Here is a 16,260-nt window from a genome sequence, read left to right on the forward strand (position 1 = left end):
TTAAGGGGTTAAATCACCAAAGACATCATGTTAATAAGATCATTTTCCCTCTTCAGATGTTTACTTTCTTTCAGTTTTTTTTTTCAGAACATTTTTTATATGACAGTGGCAGGTTCATCTTTTGGTTGGCTTAATTAAGATAGATGTTTTTATTATAATTATAAACAACAATGTCCATTGTTTCCTTTAAAAGAGCTTAATGACATAATGGACTCTATTTTAACGATCTAAGCGCAAAGTCTAAAGCACATGGCGCAAAAACTTTAAGGTCACGTCTGAATCCACTTTTACTATTTTAAGAATGGAAAAATATGGTTTGCACCGTGGCGCATTGTCTAATAGGGTTGTGCTTATCTTCTTAATGAGTTATAAGAGTGTTTTGAGCATAACATGCATTAAACCAATCATAGTCTCATCTTCCATTCCCTTTAAGAGTCAGTTGTGTCACACCATGGCACATTTGCTGTTTACATGTTGGACTTTGTAAGTGGACAAACTGAACGCTTCACTAGCGAGAAAACAGTTTAACAGACCATCTGCAGTAAGGATAAAGAACGAGCCTCCTCCATTCGACCTCTTTACTTTTACTCTTTACTCCTTTACTTTCTTGGATAAAGAAACATTGTTGTATGCACTCCACTGAAGACATCCATTAGCCTACATATTTAATTTCCTTTGTTAAGAGCAAAGATTTGTGTCATGAATTAACTAAAAAAGGCCCCTGAGATGAGGCATGGAGGTAGTGGTTTTTATATTTATGTAGAAAATAATAATTTTTGTAACATTTTAATCCTTTAAGTTTTTTATATGTATAGATATTTGTGTATTGTTGTACATCCTGTGTGTATTAAGCAATGTGTAAATGTTTGGACCTGCAGAGGCGCATAACTAACACACTCAGTGCTGGACTTTAGAGAAGCTTTTAGTTGGTCAATGGTGCGGTCTATTTCAGTTCTTCAAAATAGCAACGCGCCAACAATGAGCCTTAACACATCACCTTAACGTGGTGCAAAACGTGAAAATTACTATTGCGCTGGTCTGTAAATAGCAACAAATTGTGCCATACATGTCTTGTGCCTTATTGCGCCAGGTGTATGATAGGGCCCAATGTGTTATAAGATTATTAGTCCAGTACTCTTTAGATGTCAATTACTTCCTTCATGAAATATGAAAAATGGAATTAAAAAGCTGTAATTGATGCAAGAAGTGGTCATTCCAGTTTTGTGCTCAGGCCTGGTTGAAGTAATTGGTGTGTTTACAGGATGAAATCCCATTTGTTTGTGAGAGCTCTTTGAATCAGCATACACTCGGAGAGCTGAAAATACATTGTAATGAGTTATGCCCTTCATATAGAGCTTGAAATTGCTTTAACGGTGCTGCGGATGTCATGGGGATTGTTAATTCTCAGCGAGATGCTATTGTGTTTTGAAAAATTCAAATAGGAGTCCATTTAGTGAGATTTTGCTTTGTGAGTTTATATAAAAGCACAAAGCAAAACTTTGTTTCCGTTTCTGAATGATATGAAGCTACTTAATGAGGCTGTTTACGTCTGCTCACTTCATGCGTTTTTTCCAGCCTGATCTCACAAGGAAAAGTAAGTGGCTTATTTGTACAAATTCACGAGTCGTACGGAAATGAACGATTTTTAAAAGGAGGTATAACACCACACCCACACCTACAAACATTGAGATGTAAAAATACGGGACAATTATCTTCAAAAGAGAGAAAACATAGCAAACATTAGAAAATATTGACAATAAAATAAAAGCCTATTATATATTAGCCTATTAAAATCAATGGCCTACATGAAATTAAATCAAGTTATAAAATCTCGTTCACTTTTTATTCTCTGTATTTAAATATTAATTAAGGTTTCTGTAGTTATTTAATAAGGAGCAGCAAATGAATCTCTCATTTTGTTTTGTTTGATAACAGCGGGGTCAGTGTAAGAATGCACAGAACTATAGGCTAATGAAAGCATTTGATTACTCTCAAGAGAAAATTTGTGCATTCATTAGCTTTCTTTCAGCTTAGTGCCTCATTAATCAGGAGTCGCCACAATGGAATGAACCGTTAACTAATTCAGCATATGTTTAACACAATGGATGTTCCAGCTGCAACCCAGTATTGGGAAACACCCATACACTCTCACATTCACACACATACTGTACACTATGACCAATTTAGTTTTTTCAATTCACCTGTACTGCACCCAAACGAACACAGGGAGAACAGGCAAACTCCACACAGAAATGCCAACTGGCCCAGCTGTGATTCGAACCAGCGACCTTCTTGCTGTGAGGGGACAGTGTCAGCCACTGAGCCACCGTGTTGCCCCTAAGTAAAAATTAGTTGTGTTTAAAATAAAACACGCAGAACGGAGATGTTTACAAATTATTAAGTGCGTTTGCTGTTTTAACACTGCCCCAAATCCCAAAGTGTCGACTTTCGCTCTTTAAATGTTGTATACAGAAGCTGATCTGTGAACAGTTAATCATACGAAGCACGACATAGGAAGGGCGACAATCAAAGCACAGCTTTAATGGAAAGAAAGTGAATGCAGACAATATTATATTAATTTCAATGTGCTTTTAAGCCAAAATAAAGCAAAAGCACAATTCAGTTGAACAGCTCTTGCAATTATATCACATTTGAGATTGGCTTTGTGTTGATGGTATATACAAGAGATATACGGGAGGCATATGGAAAAATACTTAAACACGATGATCTAGCTGGATACAATGGCAAAATACAGGAGAATCCCGGCAAAAACAGGATGGTTGACAGGTATATTCAAACCCCACTCCTAAGCCCAATCATCAATAGAGGATAAGCAAATCATACTAAAACTGTACAAATTTATACGGACTAGTCACTAAATCAAAAAGTTATTAATTGCCATGAGATAGCGTTGTTGTTGTTATTTGTGGTTTTTTTTTTAGATCAAATAGCCATCTGATCGTAAAAAGAACAAGTGTAAAATGTGCTCTGAAATTCGTATATACTGTACTGAATCCAATTGCTTAAGTTAACTTAATTGTGTCTGCAAATTTAACATAAAACAAGTAAGCCAACCCCCCCCCCCCCCCCCCCCCCCCCCAAAAAAAAACTCAAGAATTGTTGTTTTAGCTCATTTTAAATAAGTAGTTAGAAAAAATATAACGTAATTTTTTTAAGAGTGTAAACATCACGTTTAGTCTGAGTTATATTGTATCAAGCATTATTGCGACTTCCCTGTATCCCAAAACTACAATTCACCAGTGTGGTCACAGTGAAACAATCTCAGATCACCTCATAAATGTCTTAATTCAAAGGTCATTGACAGAAATGTCATATGTTACTTCATCCTATTATGCCTAAAATGTCAGAGGATTAAGGCTAACAGGGTGGTGTCAGGAATACATCGTTGTCTATGTTGATAATTTTAGAGCACTAGAAACCCACTAGTCCCTCCATCTCACACACCTGAGGGTCAAACAGAGGATGTGATGTTCATTCTACCATTATATCAATGGCTCTTCATACCTGTTTTGCATCCTGCAGACTATTAGTGATTAGAATGTTGATTTGAGGCTTGTGTTTTGATGTCTGCACACTCTTTTAAAAAATGCATCCTGGGTCAAGCACACTACAGAAGGGTGTTTGTTCGAGCACCAGTCCCCCATGGCAACAAAGCAAAGGGGTACTTAAGATAACAATGGGATTATACAGACAATGTGCATCCACTTAACGTGTTTTAGATTAAATCTAAAATTATAAACCTGTAGGAGTGCAGCAATAATAGGATAGAAAGGAAACCTCATTGAAATGAATGGGCGTTTATATGTTTTCTGCCAACAACAGGAAATTATTTTGTGTTTTGCTTATTTTTTGTACATGACAACTTTGTTTTTGTGACTGAAAAAGCTTTAATCTGATAATAGGGTCACAAACTAGGATTTTTTTTAAAGCTACTATTGTCATCTCTGTGTTAACACCCGATGATTCTGTGAAAACTGTAATGTCCCATGCGGGCACAAATACAAACAATGGCAGAGTATGCAGTAGTTTTACTGTCACTTAAAGAATTTGCGAATGGTTTATTAGCAAAAGTGTGAATTTGCTTCATATTACAACCAATACACACACTGCAATTTCAACATATTCATGCAATCACTGACCACTTTATTAGGTACACCTTACTAGTATCTGGTTGGACCCCCTTTTGCCCTCAGAATTGCCTTAATCCTTCGTGACATAGATTTAACAAGATACTGGAAATATTCCTCAGAGATTTTGGTCCATGTTGACATGATCTCCCATTCCACCACATCCCAAAGGTGCTCTATTGGATTGAGATCTGGATCCGCCTCAATGTTTGACATATTGTGTATTCAGAGATGCTCTTCTGCATACCTCAGTTGTAACGAGTGGTTATTTGAGTTACTGTTGCTTTTCTATCAGCTTGAACCAGTCTGGCCATTCTCCTCTGACATCAACAAGGCATGTGTGCCCACTGAACTGCCACTCACTGGATATTTTCTCTTTTTCGGACCATTCTCTGTAAACCCTAGAGATGGTTGTGCGTGAAAATCCCAGTAGATCAGCAGTTTCTGAAATAATCAGAGCAGCCCGTCTGGCATCAACAAATATGCCACGTTCAAAGTCACTTATCTGCCTACTACTCAGTAGGTACTGCATTTGAATTTAAACGTACTACTCGGCCGTTAGAAAAGTACGTTCTATACAGTATGAATGTAAGACGTATGATTGGAATTCGGACATCCTACATCGCCATTTTGTCACGGTTATGTGACCTACCTGGGTCAGTTGCGTCGCTTCACTCCCATTCATGAATTCTCTCGTGGGGCATCATGGGATAGCGCAGCGTGCATGGGATGCGCACTTCAGGATCTCGCCGGAAGTAGTAAGTCATCCAGGTACTTCTCGTATACCGATTTTCGAATTCTATGAATTTGGACATACTACTCTGCTCGCACACTGATTTTAGCGTACTGTATAGTATGGAAGTATGCGGTTTTAGAAACAGCCCATGTCTACATGCCTAAATGCATTAAGTTACTGTCATGTGATCGGCTGATTAGAAATGTGCGTTGAGCAGGTAGGCAGGTGTACCTAATAAAGTGGCTACGAGTGTACATTTTAACCAAGGGTGGCAATAATTTTGAAGGGCACTTTACACTCTTTTAAGTGTGAATTTTAAGAGTGAATAGATTTTCAGCAAAGGATCAGAATTCTCAAATTGGATTAAAATATCTTAGTATGTTGATAATCTTAATTTCATTTTGAGGAGAACTAATGCTTTAATGCATTTGAGAGGACCTCAAGAATTGTCCTCAACCTTGAGTATTGAGGACTGACTAAGAGGGCGTATAACATTTTGCATTTACTCCCACATGCATAACATATGTAACATATAAGATAAATTGTTCACATTAGTTATTTGAGATACCCTTTCCACATATTCACATGGCTGAGTATATGTGACCAGTATGACTATTCTAAGGATGAATCTAAATATATGCCTTCTCTAAAAATAATCTACAAGTCTTGCAGCGCATAATGTTTTCTTATAATCTACTCTTTGAGTTAAATGATGATCTTGAAAAGCAAATGTTTATTCTTCCAGTACAGAAATGAGCTGTGTTAAGTGGGTGTTGTCTAATTTGAAAGGAAATGGTTTTTACGTGTGAATGTTCACGATCATATGAACTCTTTTTGGCTGATGATCAGAGAGTATCAGCCACTGTGGGAAGAAAAGGTCTTTTATCCTAATTGTTCATCAGACAAATGACTCTCACAGCTTCTGATCTCAAGATGTCATGCCCTAAACATCCAAAAATAACTGTAATAATACTGCAAGTATCAGATAAGCCAAGTAGTCTTTGATCCCTGACAGCTGTTGCCAGTAAACTTTGGCTTTATTTTCCAGTGAAATCTGTTGTAGTAAACTAAAAATATATAAAGTTTAGATGCAAAAACCTGTTTTTACCGGGGTTTTGTGTGTAGGTTTAGTAATTTCCGTTTTATAGCAAAAAAATATATGAAGAATTCAGATGCAAAAGCCGCTAAACACCACTTCTGCAAAAAAATGAGCTAATGAAATTGAGTGAATGCTTTAGGCACATAGTACATGTTCAACAAATAATTTTGCTTCAAATCATCTAAAAAAAAATAATAATAAAATAAAAAATATCACAGCTTCAGGGAGTTCAGAAATAACAGTTTGTTTGCAAAAGCCGCTAAACGCCACTTGCCTTTGACAGCAAAAGCCGCTATCTCCTGAGAACCAATCAGAAGATGCGAATCGAACCATATGTTTTCAATGTAACGGCGCACTGAAACAGCGGCTTTTATGAGGAGACATAAAAGAGTTGTAAAAGAGTTTGAGGAATTGGATGAGGCTATTCGACTGTCAGTGAATGGCAAATGAAAATGTCCCTTGCCTTAAAACTCTGTGCATTATAACAAGAAAATTGTTTAAACCTGTAACTTTTTTTGCACAGTGATGCTACTTTGAATGAGTCCAACTTACTGTACATTAAACAGCAACTCAATTTCACGAGAGACTACAATAAGATCCCATTCTTTTATCCTGCATGGATGCCGAGGATAGACAAGAGATGAAAAAGAGAATGTTTGCATTGCTCTACATGCATTAAATCTAAATCCCAAATATCAGAAATGACAACAGATTGTTAAGATTTAATTAATGTCAATTGTAATGTTATTGATTAACGCACTTACTTGACGGATTTCATTCATTTATTTTCCTTTTGCTTTGTCCCTGGTTTATCAGGGATTACCACAGCGGAATGAACCGCAACTTACTTGACAGAATTATATATTTTTAATTTTAGGTTTTAATGTTTGGTAAAATATTTTCTAGTTGCATCTGATTTTCAGGTATTTTATTAACTGCTAATAACCATTTCATTACCTATAAAGTGAACCTTCTGTACCCAATCAGAGGAGCCCGATATAAATTTTACAAAAAAAAAAAAAAAAAAAAAGGTCTGATTTTAAGGGTTTTGCATCTGAACTCTTCATATGTTATTTGCATTGCCTTTAAAGTGAAAAACTGAACAAACCCAGGAGACTGGAAAAAAAAAAAAAAAAAAAAAATGCTACTGTAATTTCAGACGCCACTTAGAGTTTTTGCATCTGAACTCTAATTTGTTACCTCCCTGATGTTAAGTGTCTAGCAGTAAGAGCAACAGTGAAAAGTTCAAAGTTGGTTGGAGTAAGTGTGGATCAGATCCCTGACTTCAAGACATCACACCAATTTCAGTTAAAGAATTAACAAAAAATGTACAATGGTAACACAAAACAGGCTTCAGAAGGGGGAAAAGGCCAAAACACTCTAGCTAGTTATGATGTAAAACTGTCTAAATTGACAAAGTAACATTCAATTAACAACAGAAAGTTACACTCCCCAAGCAAACAAACAAGAGAAAAGGGGTTTTAGAAATAAAATGGCACCCGCCACCCTACAGCTTCCAAACACAATTATAAGTTTCAATGACAGATTGTAAGCAGTTTCAAATGCTTTGCAACAGATTTTAACTTTAATTAGTTAATCACCACAATCAAGCAGGAGGGAGACCACACTCTGGAAGCAAGCTTCAATGTGGCTTGCAACTAGTCAGCTTTTAAGCTTGCAGGGCAACGAGCAGCAGGTGCAACTAATCAAGCTCCTCTCCTCCACACCTAGTTGAGAAACAGGTAACAGAAAGAGAGAAAGGGAGAAAAGAAACCAAACACAACAATACATTCAAAAGACCATGGAATGTATCTTATTAATAAAGTAAATCAACGTAGCAGTAAATAAGCTAAATTCCTTTAAAACTTTGTTCACTTTTTAATCTGTAATCATTAACAATTGACACAAAATTAGCTGTTATTGTTAAAAAATATTAGGTGCAAATGTCACCTTTTAAAGGTCCCATGAAATTAAAATATATATTTTTTAGATGTTAGTTTTTTTCATTCATTCATTTTCTTTTCGGCTTAGTCCCTTTATTAATCTGGGGTCGCTACAGCAGAATGAACCGCTGACTTATCCAGCATATGTTTTAAGCAGCAGATGCTCTTCCAGCTGCAACCTATCTCTGGGAAACATCCATATACACTCATTCACTACGGACAATTTAGCCTACCCAATTCACCTGTACCGCATGTGCTTGGACTGTGGGGGAAACCAGAGCACCCGGAGGAAACACACGTGAATGCAGGGAGAACATGCAAACTCCACACAAAAACGCCAACTTACTCCGGTGACCTTCTTGCTGTGAGGCGACAGCACTACCTACTGTGCCACTGCGTCGCCCATGTTAGTTTCAGTCTGTTAGTTTTAAGGATATCTAGCCAGTGTGCTCCAAAACAGTGACAAAATTCACGTTTAGAAGATATAAACTGATATAAACATGTAAAGCTTGTAGTTTGTCAATTCTGCCTAAATGAATCAATAATTCTTTTTTGTCACCCCAAACGTCAGTCTCATCAAAGCTTGACCAATCAAATGCTCTCTAGGATCTGACATGCCCCGCCCCCTTCAAGACGCTTCTCGTTTGCTTTTCATTTGATGCGCTTGTTTTCAACGGTTGTTTTTCAATTACAAGAATGCAGAGAACGGACTTGCGTTCTTGTGAAGACCGGTCTTGCCAGGTGTCCACGGAAGAACGAACTCTGAGACCACGAGAACCGAGAACGCGTCCTTTGAGAAATGAGATGCTCTGTTCTTCCTGATGGTCACGTGACCTTCATGCATTTTTTATGGAAATTTATTTAAACATCGCAGCATTCTTACAATGATTTATTATTTTTCCCATTTCAATATATATATACTATGCATAAGACTAAATATTATAAATATACGTTGCACAATATAGATAAAACAGATTTTAATATGAATTTCAGCAAATAAACACCCTTAAAGTGTTTATTCCTTTATTAAGTATTTTATGGTAATGTTTACTTTTACCGTTTCATTTAGGGAAACTCCTGTGGTTAGTAAGTTCTATCTCTGAGCTTTAATAATAAACCTATATTAAATGCTGTGCTTCCCACCTCTAGTCGCAATGACTTCTGGGACTTCTAGAGCGAGTTTGGTGCTCAAGTCTGCATTATTGCGTCCTCGATATCAAGAACACATAGGGGAAGTTTCATGCGTCCTCTGTTCGTGCGGTCTTGAGTATTTGAACTGAACTTTGGCAATTGATGATGCTACGCTATTGGCTGTTTTTTGTAAAAAGGGGAGGGGCTAATCTATGTACCACCCACTCTCTTCATTTTTTTCTATGCATTTACACCGAAAGCGTCGAGTGCGTTAAAGTAGACAGAAGTCATTAATTTTCAATGAGAGCTGCAGCGATAAGCGGTAATGAGTGGCGTGGTGCGTCTTCGCTGGTGTGGGCGTCGAGGAGAGTTGAAATAAAGTGAACTTTATGGTAATGAGCTATGATGCGGTTCGGCGGCTAGAAATTGGAATGTTGAAGTCCACTGCTTGAGAGGATTATAGAGAACACAGTCAAGTGAACTTTGGTTCTGACCACGGTTGTCCCTAAGGGTTTAATTATAGTGGTCGGCGGATTTCAATTATTTACAATGTTTTCATACAGTGACATACATTTTAGAAAAGTTACAAAAAGTTAAATTTTTTTCTTAGTAAAAGCAGGAATCTCATGCTATTTATAAGGACAATGCAAAACAGTATTGCTGCTTCAGGATATTTCAGACATATGGACACATATTTAATAAGTGGAGCAAAGCCACACCACATGCAACAACATGATCTTCTATAGTTAGATTATAAAAAGTGCATAACATTTTCATGCTAAAAAGCACATTTTTTAATGCGGGAATGTTAAATACCACTTTAAATACAAGATCAGTGTATTGAATTTTGAGGCTCTCGCCGGCAGTGCAGTGAAGACAGACATCGTTGACGTCAGGGCAGCCAGAGTGAACTTTGATTCTCTCGCCGCCTTCGGTGTAAACGCACAGTTTCAGTTGAGATTATGTCAAACATCGAAGAAAAATGCACATTTCAAAGCACATCACAGGACGTTTAAGCAGTTCAGCACATTGGTAAAAATGCTATTTAATTTAATTAAATAATGTTAAAATTGTAAAGTAATAACTCTCTCAGAGATAAACAATTGATCATTTTATGATGTTCTATACAATTAAAATGAATTTAAAAATATTACTGGTTATTTTAAATGATTTGATTGTGATGCATAAAGTGTGACAATGTTCAGTTTAGCACATTTACAAATGCTTTGTCATATCTTTAAAGGTCCTATGAAATTAAAATAAAGTTTTTTTTAAATATTAGTATCAGTATTATTAGTTTTAAGGGTATCTGAAAACTAGTGCACTCTAAAACTGAAAAAAATTGCGTTTAGAAGAAACAAAACTGATATAAACATGTAAAGCTAGTAGTTCACACCGAAAGCATCGAGAGCGTCAAAATAGCTGAAAGTCATTAATTTTTAATGGAAGCGGGCTGCGATAAGCAGTAAGAAAATTGCGACGTGTCTTTGCCGATGTGGGCGTCGAGGACTGTTGAAATCAAGTCAACTTCATGGTAATGAGCTACGATGCAGTTCAGCGGCTAGCAATCGCAATGTCCACAGCTTGAGATTATTCCAGAGAACACAGTCCAGTGAACTTTGGTTCTGACCACAGTTGTTCCAAAGTGTGCTTCAAAACAGTGACAAAAAGTGACAAAAGTTTTACTTAGAAGATATAAAACTTGTAAAGATTGTAGTTTGTCGCTTCTGCCTATATGGATTTTTTTCACGTCACCTCACACTACAGTTTCTCATCAAATCTTAACCAATCAAATGCTTTTTCAATGACATGCCCCACTCCCGTCAAGATGCTTCTCATTTGATTTTCAATTGATGCACCCTTTACCACCCTCTTTTTGTGTTTCAGTTGAGATTACGTCAAACATCAAATAAAAATGCATACTTTAAAACACATCATGGCACCTTTAATAATGTCAGACGTTTTATAATGGCATGTGTTGGCTAATCTCTCAGTAGGGTGTATAAAAATCACTCCAGGAACGGTACACGTCATCTGCTCTCTGCACTTGTCGCTCAAGTGAATTGACAGCAGTTTGTCATTAAATCAATTACTAAGCAGAGATAATGAAGGTGGAAATGTTTAAATAAAAGGTATTTAAGGCCAAACATTACAGCAAGTCTTAGCTAAACTATAATGGCAACTTGGAAAAATGAGTGTTTCGCATGGATTTACTGTAGATGTCCCATAGTTTGTGTTTTGAAAGGACACAGAATAAGAGCTACAACCACAGCTAATACCTTCAGGCAGAAGAAAAGCTCTTATTTATATTCCTGTTGACTTTTCAAGGACGATTTATTTAGTTTAGCCTCAGAGCTCATTTCAATTCAAGCTGTGGCATTTCACAGATTTGTTTTGCACACCATTTTATCTTGCCTTTCAGAATCATTACAATATTGCAGCACACTGTTTATCATGAATCTCTTAGAAATGTTAAATGCAATATTAATGACTGATTCTTGTTTACAATCATTGATAGTGTCATTTCCAATTGGTATTTTTTAGCACAGTTTATCAGTCAGGATTTTAGTATTTACCCTTCATTTGTTAAGCTATTCATTTTCTGTTTATTACCTTGCAGACTGCCCACCCTGGATGCTGAAGGAAATGAAAGGTGGGTTCTTTTGTCTTTCAAAGCTACAGAACACAACATTAGCGCATCTTGTTAATTATTGTGTACACATGGGGAGGCTGTATGGATGTGTCCTGTCATGCTGTGCACCGCTGAACCTTTTCTCTGTGGTGGCTTGTGGACGTTAATCCCATGGCTTTGTTCTTCTGCTCTCTGTATTTCCTCTTAAGTCACCATCAGGTTTATTATGGCTGTACACAGAAACATTTTACTATTATTAAAATATACAATCTTTTTAATAAATGTGCCATTATATAGAGGAGGAGCTATGATGTCACTTTTGATAGGCTGTTAGCATTACATTGGGTCTCTAGATAAAATCCCCAAAAGGTTTACCCATAGGCTTTATAGATTATTGCAAATAATAAGCTCTGTGTTCAAACATAGTTCATTATATATGTTGTCCATCAAGATAATCTTCACAATATAATACATTTTGCATGACTTTTCAACCCTAAATAAAAACACTAAAAAGCTAACCTATATATAATCTAAGCTACAAACGAAAATCTAACATTTTAAAGGGGTGGTCCAGAGTTTTTTTTAATGCTTAATTGTGTTTATGGGGTGCAGAAAATGTCAGCTAACATAATGTGTTGTGATTCTGGAAATTTGGCATCTAGTGTAAACAGTTTGGTCATGCCTGGTCTCTAAAATAACTCTAAATAAAGTGTCTTTCATATATATTGGGGTTATAAACATGTGTACGTATTACGAAATGTTAACATATCTTTTGCTAACTCAAGTTCATTATTTCAACTGTAGAATGTACTAAATTGGACGACATTGCACAGACATTGCACATACTGGTGAAGATTGTGGGTGTTTGACAGTTAATTATGAGTTTGTTTGTAACTAAATTGCATTTTTCCTTTCACTACTAACATTACAGCACCTTTGTGACCACGTTGCTTCGCTTCGCATTTCCTGGGGTGTAAATCGTATGGTTTATGATCTCATTAACCTGGATGCATTCTTTGTCTTTGTTCGCTGTTGACTTCGCTAAGCAAACTCTGTAAAAGCCATGATCTCTATTTGTATTGAACTTTGAGCATCTTACGTTCAAAGATGATGTTTAGCTCGAGATTTTTTGTAAGCAGCAGTGGCTGCCGCTTTCGCTTTAACCATTCTTTGAACAGATTATTAATGAGCCTAACGTTAACCGTGTGCGCACGATTATACTTTTATTATCGCACATGTTTTTTCGACTTTCTTCTGCTTACAGTTATTTTTGTTAATGTGGTGTAATTATTATTCTGTACAGCAGCATTTCTTTAATAAGAGATTAACTATTCATTTATCTATAGTTAACTGATGATCTGGGGCATTTAGCCTGGACAGACTGCTGTGTCTAGTTTTAGATGCATGACAATACTTTTTTTTTTATTTTATTTAAATTGTTTTTAAGAACATTTTTTATTAATAAAAAATATCTTTTGCTTGTTTTGACCCATTATTTAAAATTCGTGGCAAGGTAGTTTGGTGTGGCCAGAGAAAAAAGTGGGTAAGTCCTTAGTGTTGAGCCCTGAAAAGTCACGTGAAATAATACTAATTGCAATGCAACACTATGAAACCACAACCCATTTGCTCATGCTCATTGAACAAAGTCACAACACATTAAGTTAAATGAACGAGGAGGCATGTGAACATAACACAAAATTTAAGTAAGTTAAATTTGATAAGTAATTTAATAAGAAATTTTATAAGAATTTAATAAGTAATTTTAACATGCCAAAGTCAAATTTATGCATATAAAATATATTTTCCAAACAACAAAGTTGTGGCTAATGAAATTAATGAATAGGTATTATTAATGTTTTAACAGTATTACTACATATATCTCCATTTGTATTGAACTTTGAGCATCTTACATTCAAAGATGATGTTTATGTTAAAAGATCTACATTACACAAAAGCTAAAATTTTAAATATGATATCATAGTGAACCACCTCTTTAAATAAATACTGGAAATGCATTTCATACAGCTGAATTTGTATGTTTAATATGTAGCTGCATTTTTATATTCTATTAGGTTTCACAGTTCAATTCTGCCTAACAGCTAATACAGAATGTCAACAGTTTTGAAAACTTAGTAAACTACCCAAAAAGCTTGTTTAAATTGATGACGATATTCTATCACCTACAGTTAGGGCTTGACATTAAAGCTTGCCAACCAGCCAAATGTGGGTAGATTTTACCAGTGGCCGGTTAGACAGCCATTCCCGCTAGCAACTTTGGCTGGTTGAAAATAATTTTTAAATTGCCAGTGCTGCTTTGTCACTAAAGATTAGAATTTTAGTTTAAAACTGTTTGTTAATATGCGTGCAAATGTGATCTTAGAATCGAGAAGCAGCATGACTGATAAGTGTTCGTGCAGTTAGAAACCAGGTGAATACCGAATGAGAGGATGATTAGCCGCACAGTGAGTCACAGGCGATCCTCGCTCACTGACAACAGTGTCGCGCATGCAGCTGATGTGCTGTGCGCGAGTGCTTAAAAGCTCCCGTGTTCTGTTTCATTGCGTGAAGCAACCATGCCTGGAAACCATAGACTGTAAAAGATATGGACGTAGTATCCGTAAAGTCACCCATAGGTTTCTGAAGAACTCAAAAAAAGCTACAACTAGGCGTGGCCAACCATCGCCATTTTGTTCACGCGTTATTGTACCGGCCGGGGAATACCAAACAAGGGTAAAGACAGAGCGTGAGCAGAGCTGCAGACGCCTTCTAGCATTTTGCTTAGACAGGCTTTTCTTTAGGAGAAATGCTTAATACCTTATTACCTGCAACTCGCTTGTGTTCTGATTACATGTACTTGGTTGTACTTGGTTAAAGTGTTTAGACTTTTAAAAACATTTTTGTAATACATTGAGTCACTAAGCATTGTTCTTATGATGTTTTTCTACAGGAGGAAAACGCAAATTACGTCCAAACACTTCAAATATAGTCTGTGTTAGTAAATGCAAGGCTATTTATGAAATCCAGGCATAACAACTGTATGACAGCATTTCAGATGACTGTTCTAGAGACTACAGCTAATCAAGCTTTCAGATTCTGGAGTGCATTACAGGTCTAAAGAAAAATATGAGTGATAAAGTATCCTAAATAAAACAAATACATTTATAGAGATGGTATAGAAGTATATAATTTCACTCAACTGGGAAATGGAGGCCACGTAAATGGTTTGTGAGCACAATAAAGTGCACACAGCATGCCATATCATCTGATAATTGTAAGAAACAATTCCAAAAGGCAACTGACTGTGTAAAGCCACATAAAACAACACCAAAATATGATGAATATGCTGAGTTCAGAGGCTAATCAGCCGGAATCAGCTGAGGTGAAGTGATGGCGACCAACGAGACCTAGCTGTCACTCAAGTGGCCACGCCCTTAATTATGCAGAATTAATATAAATTAATGTAAACGAAATGGTTGAGTTATAACCCCCCAACAAGGTGGACTTATTCTCTGAAACTATTGGGACTTATTTCACCACTATATTACCACCTCTCAGTACTGTAATTATTGTCATTCTTATATGATAATTGTTTGTTATTTACGCGAATCTAAGCTATTTTATTTGGTTTGATTTGTATTGTGATGATTTAGGTTTACACATTAATCATAATGAAATGAATGCCTTGTTTGAACATAATCATTTGTGTCTGACTTCTTTACTCTTCTTCTATTTTTTTGGACATCAATTGGATAATCTGTTCTTTAAGGTGGTATAGAACCATACAGTAATCAGTGCATTCATACAGGCTTCAATACAACGGTGAAGGCTTTTATACTTGAGACGCTTGCCGGAAACACAAGCATTTCTCATATGAGATTGCCAAATGTGCAGACAAATATCAAATATCATAAATTAGAAAAGATGCTGCTGTAAGTAATGTTTATTTAGCAATAATTCTAAAGTACCAATAGCAGAACCGTTAACGTCAGAGCTTATCGATACTTCAGTCTTTTATAATGTAGCACAATATCGATAAAGAGTTCTGGTTCCCATTCGTATTGATGAGTGGCTAGTAACATTGGAAAACAACTAGCCACAGTGACTAGTGATCAAAAAAGTTAATATCAAGTCTACAGTACCTACTTCTAGGCTAAAAAAGCATTTAGTCAGGTTGCTTACTATTTTTGAGGCAGTTGTTTGCCATTGGAAAGAGAGAGAGAGCGGAAAACAAAAAAAAAACGATCTGGAAATGACACCAACAGGATTTATGTTGCTTGTACACTAGCCATTAAGTCAAGGCTCCAACAGAGACAACTGCAATTTTAATAGCTTTCTTATCTACTATAATGGGTAGACTCTGTTAAATACATAAGCTCTGTTGGAAAGGGCTCAGATATTAGCTCTTTGAAGGTCTATTAAAAAGCATTTTACTGCAACGTCGACAGTTGGTGCTGGTGATAAAATGTACAACCGTCCCCTTGATCATCAATAAAACAGCAAGCACTGTCACAATGTGTGAATGTGTGCGCGAGGGGCGTCTGTCCTGTTCTTGGCTGTTGAGCTGGAATGGC

General features: G+C 36.3%; 1 protein-coding gene across 2 annotated transcripts in view; it reads left to right on the forward strand.

Moving 5' to 3' along the window:
- abcc8 (ATP-binding cassette, sub-family C (CFTR/MRP), member 8) overlaps window positions 1-16,260 on the forward strand; it is a 137,906-nt gene that overhangs the window by 61,144 nt on the left and 60,502 nt on the right. For both annotated transcript variants that reach the window (XM_056451912.1, XM_056451913.1), the window contains one exon: window positions 11,678-11,710. In XM_056451912.1, coding sequence (XP_056307887.1) covers window positions 11,678-11,710 — 33 coding nt within the window. The remainder of the gene's footprint in view (window positions 1-11,677; window positions 11,711-16,260) is intronic.

Source organism: Danio aesculapii, chromosome 25, assembly GCF_903798145.1.
Source record: "Danio aesculapii chromosome 25, fDanAes4.1, whole genome shotgun sequence".
In the NCBI taxonomy this organism is placed as follows: Eukaryota; Metazoa; Chordata; class Actinopteri; order Cypriniformes; family Danionidae; genus Danio; species Danio aesculapii.